The sequence below is a fragment of the Tribolium castaneum genome, chromosome 2, assembly GCF_031307605.1.
Source record: "Tribolium castaneum strain GA2 chromosome 2, icTriCast1.1, whole genome shotgun sequence".
Lineage (NCBI taxonomy): Eukaryota > Metazoa > Arthropoda > Insecta > Coleoptera > Tenebrionidae > Tribolium > Tribolium castaneum.
In genome coordinates this window covers 15,421,488-15,433,812 of record NC_087395.1, presented here as the reverse complement: position 1 = coordinate 15,433,812, position 12,325 = coordinate 15,421,488, and the positions used below count along the sequence as shown (strand labels likewise).

Genomic DNA, 12,325 nt, shown 5'->3' with positions numbered 1-12,325 from the left:
ATTTATTAAAAACAGTCGCAAAAATATGGTCGTGGGACAACATGGTGAAACGTGTCGTCATTTATTACGTTGAAGTTCTACGGGTTTATAAATTTCGAGCCGTTTCATATAATGAGCCGAACTTTGGGGCAGAAAGCTTGCATTTGTTAGACGAGGTTTTGAATCTAAGCCCCACTTTTGCATTGTTCTACATAAACACGAACTTGTGCAAGGCACATTATTCCGGGATTGCGCTCAACGAGTTATCAAATTAAAGTCTTATGAGGTGGTGGATTTTTTGTTTTTAAAACTTTTGTTGACAAATTTGCAAATACTTGTTTAAAACAATTGGGTAAGGATTTTTTGTTGATTGGTTTCTGTAACTGCAAAAATAAAGGTGTTTTGTGCTGACTCTAATAACAGCGAATCTACCCGGAACTTTCCGGAGTTCTGAACGGCGCGAACTTCCTGGAACGTAGCCCAAATTTTGTTTTGTTTTCACAATTATTCACAACTGTTATTCTACAAAGAAAAATCCAAAATATGGTTTCTAACCGGTCTTTTAAAGAAAGTGTGTGGTGTAAAAGTATGCAGGCGTTCCAGAAAATCTGTTGATTTTTTTTGTTTTGGTGCACACAAAGTTTATAACAATTTGAATTTTATAATAAAAAAGATTAAAATTTTACAGGATTCTCCTTTATTTTAAGATATATTATTAGTTATTACATTTCTCGTAACCTTATCCGAATCGATATTTTCGTAATAAAAAAAAAGTTCATTAAGCAACGGCTGTTTAGATAGCTTCGTATTTATTATTAAAAATATAGTAAAAATCTTGAAATATTGGAAAACAGGCATATTTTATTACCAATTTTTTCTTCAATGCTTGGATCTTTTCCATACTTTTATCAAGTTTTTCTCTGAAGAATTTCTTGAATAAAATAACAAGACCAATTTGCTTCTATTTGGAGGTAGGTGTCTACTGTATTTAATTAATTCTTAAAACGTAATATAAAAAATTTTTCTCCCTCGGGAGGAAATGACGTACTTTCGTGAAATATTTGGAAGGTGGAAAATGGTATTTTCTGATAATTTAAATTAACAGAATTAAAAAGATTGATCAACGATAAAAATGTGAGGACTTTTTTTGTGTCCCGTCCGTCATCAACTTGTATTTTTTTCCTGTGCGTATTTAAAAAATGTGGCTCCAAATGTAGGTTGCAAACAGTTTGAACGATACTACGTTCCCTTAAAAAAAATATTTCTAGTAATACTGCTGACAAAAACTAAAAATAAAATCTAAAAATTTGTGCAGTGTCCCGTCCGTTAAAATGCAATGGCTGTTCTACTTTAATTAATGTTTTTACAATTTAAAAAATAATTCGTTAAATAATACTTGCAGGATTCAAAACCAGAAAATAATTGTCCAAAATGTGTGTTCTTGAGTCTTTGTATAAAATTTTGGCCATGTTGTAACTTTTTGTTTTTCACTGCCGTCGTACAGGATTTGGCTTTTGTAACGCTAGTGCACTGATTAAATGGAGCCCGCTAACCAAACAGGAGGTCCATTGTCTAAAGTTGTATTATGTAAAATACGCAAGCTAACTAGTGAAAATTGCAGTAATTTAATATGCAGCAAGTGCAGAAACTTTGTTGAAAATAAATTAACAGAAAAATTGACTTAATCCAACGAATTTATTTTTTCCTTCACCTGGAGCAATTTTACAGTTAGTGTTTTATGCTTTATGAATGCGTTAATAGCCTCCAACGCACCCGGAATTTTCCGGTTTTCCCAATGGATTTGAACTTGCCGGAACATAGGTAAAGGTCAAATCGTGCCATTGGTCACCATTATCCAGTTATAAAGCTTTCCTCGTTTGCTTTTGCAAAAGTAGATTTCAGAATTATTTCGCTGCCGATTTTTGTGGTAACGCGTCTATGCTGCTATTTTTAGAAAACATACTTCCACTGAAGCCATTTCCCGATATTAATCACATTGTTCTATTTTTAGTTCCGTTTGAAATAATTTTTAATCAGCATTTCAACCACGTCGCAGTGAACACGCGAATATTACCTTTCATTGAAACAGTTTGAATGGAATTAACGTAGCAAATAACTTTACTTAAGGTAATGTATGCACATTACCATCGTTTATCAATACCAACATCAACGTTCCCTCTATTACGTGTTTTAATTACGCCAGATAGCCATATCTTTAGGAAAACTCGTGAGGCCTGCCTTACGGCCTAATTTGGAGATCTATTGACAGAAACTAACCCTAAACTACCAAATGATAACACAATGGTATGACAATTAATATGAGAAGGGTTAGTTAAGCGCTTTTAACGAACCTGTAATTACAAAAAATTGTTTACTTCCTAATTACAATCAAAAACATTAAATAATCGAATTAAAAAGTTAGAAAGTGTGTAAACACTTGTACAAAGATTAATATTCTCCTTTACAAAGCATATATTTTCACCGTCTGCTAGGTTCGTAATTTTTTTGTCTAGAAATTAATATAATGAATGCAGGAACATGATTTTGAAACAAAATTAAATTACACCAGCTCTAAAGTTTCAGATGAATGCCAATAATGAGTTTATGTGTGTCAATGTCATGGCGTAAGCACATCTCGTTCAAATTACAAAGTCAGCCAAATATCAAAATAATGAAATTAGGTATATCACTGTCAGGATGTGACTAATAGAATAAGAAAGGGCTGTGAGCCGACTCAAAGCTAATGCATTAATAATAAGTCCAAAAAAGCACTGAATATTTAATGCAGAACGAACGATTGCTCCCTCATTTGATTGCTTTAACGCAACACCCAGTGTATTTTCATTTTTTGTTTGTTGACCCCGCACTGCATTTTTAAGCTTTTCAAAGCATAATAAAATGGAAAATATCTTTCTTCTGAACAGTGTATTAAAGCTATTCTATTTTAACGGACGGGACACTGCACAAGTTTTTAGATTTTATTCTCAATTTTTATGTACATTATTATCAGTAGATGTGAATTATTTTTAGTACTAGTCAAATTATTTGCAACCTACAATTACGAGTATCAGGAAACAGAAATACAAATTGATGACGGACGGGACCCAAAAAAGACCTCACATTTTTATCGCTGATTAATTGTTATAAAATCCTATTAATTTAAAAGGCACTAATTCCAACAATTTGTAGCAACTTCTTATTAGTTTACTTTTTTTTCACATGACGGACGGGACAAAATTTGTATTATATCATATTATGTATTTGTATTCGTATTATGAAAATAACTCTAAAAAAAATTATTCTGGATAATAAATATTTTAAATATACTCTTATATTTTAAATCCACAACAAAAAATATATTTTGATAGAAATTTTACAATATACTAAATGTGTTTTGAAAATTTCTGTGCCAGATTGCACTATGCCTGGAATGGCTAATTAACGAACTTTGCGAATGATTTAGCGTTTAGCCAATGATTTAGCTCAAGAGATTCCGTCGAAATAAGTCAAAATTTTACAAAAAAGAAAACAATTTTCAATCATTAATAATTATTTTACATTTTTATCAACTTTATTTAAAAAATTAATTTAGTAAAATGAGACGTTGGCGTTTTTATAATTACTTAACTAATACTTAAGCTAGAATACCAAAAAAGCTTTCAATAAATTTATTTCAACAAATTTTGCCAAAAATTTTTGTTATATTTTGCAGTCTTAATGTATTTTTAAACTTATTTTTAGCGATTTGGTTTATAACTAAAATAATTTTTGGCGTGATGTTTTTATTTTATCCTTTTTTTGCTCCCGAAATGTAGACAAATAAATTAAAAAAAAAATAAAAATAGTATAAAAAACTCTGGTATACCTTTATTTTTAATACATACATCATTGAAGCTATAGTTTATGAAATTGTAAATTACAGCTGTTTTCTCGTTAGTTACATAATATGCAGAGTGAAATATTTATGGCCACTTTTTTATTTTTTAAATCCTAGCAAAACCAACCAACAAGTTGGAAAACATGTAAATACTAAATTAAAGTGATTTTTCGACAGAGTTAGTGAAATTTCGGAAAACATTACGACTTTTTAGCTCCAAAAAGGTGCTGTAATAAATTTTCAAGCCAATTCGGCTATTTTACATATTATTTTTTTTACAAAATTTCGTGAAATAGTTGGGTGTCTGACTGAATAAAATATTCTTAAACTCTGAAAATACGCAAAATTAATAAAATTCTTTACATAATCTCGTGTTTTTTTTGATAATTTTTGATGAAATAGCTTCATATAAATTGCTTGCGTAAAAATGTGCTAAAACAAAAATGACAAAATTGAATTATTTTTCAGACGAGTTTAGCAACATATTACAAAAAATGTTATTAGCTCAAAAATGAACTTAGACGGTTGAAGAAGCACACAGTTCTATCATTTTTTGGCTTAAATTAATAATTTTTCGAATGATTTTTCACAAAATTTTACCACATAATTGCTAACGTTACAATAAAAACGTGCAGAAACACTGAAAAATTGTAAAATATTAGTACTTTTGACTATTTTTACGGCCCTATTCAGTGATTTCCGCTTTAGTCTATATATTTTTGAAAAATTATACGTACTAATGACTTGTGTTTTTAGATAAAAAACATGCTCAAATGTTCTAAAATAATGTTAAACGCAACTGAGTTACATACAATATTTTTCAGCTGCCTTTCAAAAACACAATTTATTTCCGATTTCTCTGTAAGGATTTGTGTTATTTTATTTTTTAACCTAGTGTCCTCATATTTCATGGTTATATTTTTGAAATAGGTTTAAAGCTTTCGGATGTATCAGTTTTTATTCCCAAAATGATTTATGAACACAAGTGTCCACAAAAAAAATTATCGACGCTGCTGATCTTAATTTCAGTGGGCGAAGATTTATTAGTTTTCTATTAATTATAATAACACAATACACAATGCGTGCGTCTTATTTTTCATGCCGAAAAAGTAATTATACATGCTAATTATTTTTTATTTCTCGCACGTGTTGTACTTTTGTAGATAATGCCAGAACACAAAAGTCGCTGCCTACGGCCCATTTCGTTTATTTCTCCCCATTTTGCAAATCTGAAACCCCGCTTTAATGCTGTTTTTACTCACCCTTTCAACAATAAAAAATCCCCTATTACAACCACACTAAAGAAAATAAAAGGTAAAAGTGTCATTCTCTCTCCCTCGAGTCCACGTATTTTTACAACGTCATAAATTCCAATAATAAGTAAAGAGCGCACCACTTTAGTATCAAAACAATAGCGAAGCGGCGATTTTACAACCCCTAATCCCCTAAAAGCATTTCAACAGCGCCTGCTTATTGTTCCGTCTGAAAAGACCTAATTAATTGAGCGCCCAATTATAGTTCTCGCTTTGTTGCAGGTACGAGCCAGGAAGGCACGAGGAGAAGAACTGCAGGTACAATAAGAACACGGGCTATGTGATCTTTTCAGCGATGGGCTCGTTCTTCATACCCATGATGGTCATGCTCTACGTCTACGTGCGGATATCCTGTGTGGTGGCCCAGAGGCACGACCAGCTCGCACACATCGACACCCATTCGAGGGTGAGTTCAGAAATTAAGACTTGAGCGATGGTTTATTTAATACAGGCGGTGATAAAGTGCGCGGATTAGTCTACTCGACAAATGCGTCATCGGACGAAGATTTATGGGAGTTTTTATTAGACACTATTTTAATATCGACTGGGTGGGTGTGTAATTACGTAACGATTGTTTTTCTGCTTGTCTTTATCTGAGTGGTGTTTAACGCAATTTCGAACGTATGATGTGGTTAATACAGTTTGCGAACAAATCTCTATTGAATTGCGTATCATGGCCAGATATTACCGCGCAAATGTCTTTTATGATGCTTCCACCGTGGCCAGGATTGGACCGCAGGTCAATGAAATAATGTAACTCCATTAATATATTCGATATAAAGTTTAAATCGAGTCCGCAACTCGGTGGAAAATTTAATTACCCGTTTAGATTTAACATCGTGATTGGATTACCTAAATGCGTTTTTTTTTACAGAAAAGCCAAAAACTCGTCATCAGCGTTAAGGAAGAGTCTGACATTGATCGAGTTTCCTCTGAATGTGAGGACCAAAACTTGAGATGTCCCAGGTATTTTCGTCAGATAAGTGATGCATGGTAAATGTTCTTTTTTATTTTATTTGGTTCAAGTTTTGTTTTGCAAGTCGGTGTAAAATTAAAACAAGGCGAAAGTCATGCGATGGATGAAAGTTTCAAAAATAATTCTTATAATGCATTATTTCTTCCTATGAAGTTGTACAAAAATAAATAAAAATCTTGATTATCGGAACAACTTACAACCATATTTACTCGTAGAAAATGTGAAGAGCAATTAACTATTTTCTAGAATGTTGTTACATTTATCACTCTTCAGTTTAAAAAAATTGGGTCCAAAAGTTACAAAACAATGGTCCACTCTGTATAATACAAGCGAGTTTTTTTCAAATAATTTTCCAAAAAATATTCAAAAATCAAAATATTTTCATTCCAAAATTTACGATGTTAATTATTATTATAATTAATTATTATTATTAAATATTAACAAATTAATTATTAATTATTTTTTGTTAATAAATAGGACCGCAGCAAATTTTTGGGTGACAGTTAATTAACGTATAAAATTTTTGCATTTTGTGGATGAATCTCAACGTGATAAGGTATCAAACTCTGTTATCATCATAGTTACAAATTTTGAGTTAGTTTGCTATCCTAAATAATCGCTTTTGTTATCTAAACGCAATTACACCCATGATTTATGGCGAAAAGGCGTAATTTTGCCAACAAAAGGAACAAAATCACTAAAAGTCGATCTTTTTGAAGCTTCCTAATTAGCTTAGGCTTTACCCGAGACTCAAACAACAGTTTAAAGTATCAAATTAATGAAAAATAATAAAAAGATAACCTTAAAACAAACATCGTGGCGTTAAATAAAAATAATATAATTCGTAATAGCAAGAAGTATTTTTCTGTTTAGGAAAGTAGGAACTGTTTTAAATAACATTTCTGAAAATAATTGTATTTCTGCTTGGGCCGAATAACATGCTAAGAAGCTAGAAAAATGGGAAAATAATTTGATTTCCATTTCTCGTCTAGGAGTATGTAACAGTGATTTTACGTGCCGCTTTAGGGAAACCTTGTAAAACTTGAGATTCTGAGCTCAAAAACGTGTTTACAGGCTCGAAAAGTGCATTTAAAACATCACGGTTTAACCAATTCGATGATTTTTTGAGAAGTTTTGACAAAATTCTGCGAAGTAGTTGAGTTTTTTTATTATAAACGCATCTATAACGCAAAAAATAATAACACTATTTTTGAGTAAATTTGACCATTTTTCGGCTTATTTGTGCAGAATTTTCGCGAAGTAATTGCTGTTAATGTTACATTAATGATTAATAAATTAGTTTTACAAGCCATCCTTTTTACCATGGCGTCCTTGATGTATGGAGACAACTTCGTTGTTCAGGCCTGGCGCATCGATAAGCTTCAGCGGTTTTTTCGAGACCGTAGATGGCGCCCTATTTAGCGCACTGACGTTTATCTGACAAATAGCATTTGTGAGGTTAGATCCGACAAAAAATTGAATTTAACAAGTACAATCAGCAGAAGAGAAGGTGAAAAAGAGCTTACAATGTAATTGATGAATTCTAAATACAAAAACTCAAAAAAATTAATAAAGTAGTAGATTTTTTTCGGGAGTTTGGTGATTCACGAGCGGTGCGTGAGAGTGAGCAGAGGTCCAGACAGGAACTATAAATATCTATAATCTATGGCAGGGACTTTGGAACACTAGCGGCTAGCCCCTGCCGGTCTACAAATGTTCGCTCAGTCGAAATGTTGCGAGCGAGGTCGGAACAGTACGAACGGAGACCATAACGGACTTCTCATTTCAGCTGGGCATATTGGTTTAGTGGTTTTTATGGAAATATGTTGCGCGTGGCTGGGGCTTCGCCCCAGTTAACTAAAAGGAAACAAACCCCACGACCAATTAAACTCGAAAACGTGGAACTCGAAACGTGGAATAGTGTTGTTTATGTTTATGAACTGTACGCCACCCTAGCTCCATAAAAAAACACTATTCCACGTTTCGAGTTCCACGTTTTCGAGTTTAATTGGTCGTGGGGTTTGTTTCCTTTTAGTTAACTGGGGCGAAGCCCCAGCCACGCGCAACATATTTCCATAAAAACCACTATTCCAATATGCCCAGCTGAAATGAGAAGTCCGTTATGGTCTCCGTTCGTACTGTTTCGACCCCGCTCGCAACATTTCGACTGAGCGAACATTTGTAGACCGGCAGGGGCTAGCCGCTAGTCTTTGGAACGGACGGTCCAGAGATACTCCAGCAGAGAGTAACGCAGCAGAGGAACGCTGGATCGAGCTTTTCAAACCATTTCATTTGAAAAAAACGACTGTCTTTGTACATTTTACTAAAATTAAATTAACAATAGCAGGTTTTGAAAATATGTGTGTGCAAAATAGTTTCATTTGCCTAAACAATGTATTGCAAATATCTGCTGGTTAAAAGGTTGCAAATACCTTTCAGAAAACTTAAGCCATGTCTTAAAAATCACAGATTTGTAATGCATTCTACCTAAACCATTGGTAAAACCATATAGTATGCCTAATAAATGAAAGGTATTTTGAAACATCGTTTTCTTTAATATTTATAAACGATGACGAACCACCAATTCACCCTAAAATAATTTGTATATCTTCTGAAGCTGAAAATAAAAAATCCTAATGATCGTAAAATGATTTCCTGCAAGAGTTACACTATCCAAACGTTCATTCAGGGCACAACTTTAGAATTATCCTCACATTTCCTACGTATTTCACGAATGCACATTTACATCTTTCAAATTTATTAGTCTTTAACCTCAAAATTGGTATTTGTCAAATAAACGTCAGTCCGCTAAATGCAGCGCCAGTGGAGAATCAGCCGAACTTAGCGATGCGCCAGGCCTGAACAACGAAGTTGTCTCAATACATCTAGGAGGCCATGCTTTTTACAAATGTTACACAACAATAATTGGTGTAGACCACCTCAAATTTTTTCCTCCTTTAAATAAAGAAAGAGTGCTCGCGGGTGTGTTTTTATTTCAAGGGCTATCGATTTGTATCAAAGTTTTTACATTTAATTTGTCTACAGATACTTTACAGTTAAACAAACATTTCTTGAATTATAATATGTAGTATCCCGGCGCCTCCACCATTTTTATCGTCGCAGTTTGATATAAATATATAACCACAATAATACGACTTCTTTTCTTTTTCAATCCAGTTTATGTGCGGATTATTGGAACAAAAACCCATTGAATCTAGACTTTGTATTGGAGAGAGAGTTAGATTATCGTAGGATCAAATAATTCTATTAAAAGATTTCCAGAAGTTAATTTGCTTGTTAGATATTTTTTCTTTTGAATACTTTACTATAGGACAACCTTGTTTTTCCTCAAATTCTTAGAAATAATCATTTATGAAATAAATGATAAAAAAAATAATCATTTATTTTTAACTAGAAAATACACAAGTTTGGTGATTTTTAGAGAAATTATGTCCATTTTCGGTCAAAAACGTTCTGAAAGTCACAAAAAAGTAAAAACAATTTTAAAATTGTAGAATCAACTTATACGCCCGGTATCTTTTGATGAAATCTGGTGAAAAATTAGAGAATTAAATTGACAAAAAGTGGAAGAAAATGTTTTCTCGAGCTAATTCGCCGACTTTTGAACTGAATGTATTTGCGTTTTAGGTGAATTATTGCAATTATATAGTTTGTAATGTTGATTTATTTAAAAAGTTTGTGTTAAAATATCTGTAAAAGACGGTCAGTACTTGGGGCCCGGTGGCCCAGTGGTATAAGCGCCACTTACGACGGGGGAGGTCGCGGGTTCGAACCCGGATCAGGTGTAACAATTTTTCTATGAAAAAAAGTGTAGAAAAGGTATGTGAAACAACACATAAGCAAAAATAAGAGATTGGGAGAACAAATAGACATATAAACGTAAAGCGGAGCATAAAACTGACAGAAATAAGAAAATAATGCGGCAAAAGGTAAAAGTACGTAAAGGCGCCAAATTGTAAACGTAAGAGCACATCCTAATAAAGGGAAACTACCTTTTGTTTTGAGAGAAAAAGAGATGAACGTAGAGGTGAAACATAACTTCAAACTTTAGTTGAATCCTCAGTTGACTTACTTCATAAATTATAACAAAAATAAACGAAAATATTTAATTTATGCCTAAAAATTTTTATTTAACTGAGTTTGATTAGTAGAGTCCCGAAAAACATATTAATAAAAAATAGCCACTGCGAATCCAGTAGGATTTGCGCACGTCCACTATTTTTGACTAGAAAATACACCAATTTGGTGATTTTTAGAGAAATTATGTCCATTTTCGGTCAAAAACGTTCTGAAAGTCACAAAAAAGTAAAAACAATTTTAAAATTGTAAAATCAACTTATACGCCCGATAGCTTTTGATGAAATCTGGTGAAAATTTTGAGAATTAAATTGAAAAAAAGTGGAAGAAAATGTTTTCTCGAGCTAATTCGCCCACTTTTGAACTGAATGTATTTGCGTTTTAGGTGAATTTTTGCAATTATATAGTTTGTAATGTTGATTTATTTAAAAAGTTTGTGTTAAAATATCTGCAAAAGCCGGTCAGTACCTGGGGCCCGGTGGCCCAGTGGTATAAGCGCCACTTACGACGGGGGAGGTCGCGGGTTCGAACCCGGATCACGGTAACAATTTTTCTATGAAAACAAGTGTAAAAAAGGTATGTAAAACGACACGTAAACAAAAATAAGAGCATAAAACTGACAGAAATAAAGAAAATAAAGCGGCAAAAGGTAAAAGTACGTAAAGGCGGCAAATTCTAAACGTAAAAGCACATCCTAACAAAGGAAAAATACCTTTTGTTTTAAGAGAAAAAGAGATGAACGTAAATGTGAAAGATTACTTCAAACTTTAGCGTTGAATCCTTAGATGACTTACTTCTTAAATTATAAAAAAATTAAACGAAAATATTTAATTTATGTCTAAAAATTTTTAGTCAACTGAGTTTGTTTAGTAAAGTCCCGAAAAACATATTAATAAAAATCATGGCCACTGCGAATACAGTAAGATTTGCGCACGTCCACTATTTTTGACTAGAAAATACACAAATTTGGTGATTTTTGGAGATATTATGTCCATTTTCAGTCAAAAACGTGCTGAAAGTCACAAAAAGATAAAAACAATTTTAATGTTTAATGTAATAAGTAAACCAAATATTTTATTATCCACGTTATCTAAGAAATGTAATGTTAGTTGCTTCAAAAATTTTTTCAGACTCATTATTTATTACTCGTAGACAAATCTGTATATTTGGACTACTGAAATGATTCTCTACAATGCTCTGAACTCGGAATTCGCCAGTTTTGAGAAACCGTATATTATGCTTTTTCTACTCATACAAACAGGAAACATAATTTATTTAATTTTTTTTGTGTAGTAAAATAAATCAGTTTCACAAGCGTTTGTGTTGACCACAAGTCAACAAGTATGTAACAAATTTTTACATTTTTCCTCTCCTTTAAAGAACAAGGAGTGCTCAGTGCTCATAGGTGAAGTTAATAAAACATCTTTTAAAATTGCCACTTTCAGAAGTTTTGAAAATCCCTCCAATAAAACACGTTTAAAGTAAGATTTTGGTACTGGACAGTGTACTAAATTATTATAATAAAGAAAAAGAAAAAAAATGTGTCTCTCGCATGGCATGACTTCGCCCTCACCTCCACCGAATGACCGCACTTGTCCCTGTTGCAGCGGGCAGTCGGCGGAGCCCCTCAACCAGAGCCTCAACCACGAGCAGCGTAAATCTCTCGGCACTCGTTCGCTCCGCTCGCCGTTGAACTACTCCTTCAATCACGAGCCTCTGACGGCGCAGCGCTCCGCCAGCCTCTACCGGCCGCAGCCGTTCACGCCACAGCGCTCCCGGCCCGAGTCCCTCAACTTCGAGCCCGCGACGCGCGTCTCCTCCTTCCGCCGCGAGACCAAGACGGCACAGACGCTCAGCATCGTCATGGGCGGCTTCATCGCCTGCTGGCTGCCCTTCTTCATTTTCTACCTGCTGACGCCGTTCATTCCCAGCAACCAGGTCAACTCGCTGATCATGTCCTACTTGACGTGGCTGGGCTGGTTCAACTCGGCCATCAACCCCTTCATCTACGCCTTCTACAGCCCCGACTTCAGGATAGCCTTCTGGCGACTGACTGTTAAGCATTTTTCAAAGACACGAAGG

At 33.7% G+C, this 12,325-nt stretch overlaps 1 protein-coding gene across 1 annotated transcript in view; it reads left to right on the top strand.

Annotated features, from left to right (window-relative positions):
- LOC100141722 (octopamine receptor 1) overlaps positions 1-12,325 on the top strand; it is a 149,708-nt gene that overhangs the window by 130,912 nt on the left and 6,471 nt on the right. Inside the window, 3 exon segments of the mRNA XM_064355155.1 lie at positions 5,392-5,575; positions 6,044-6,135; positions 11,851-12,325. Coding sequence (XP_064211225.1) covers positions 5,392-5,575; positions 6,044-6,135; positions 11,851-12,325 — 751 coding nt within the window.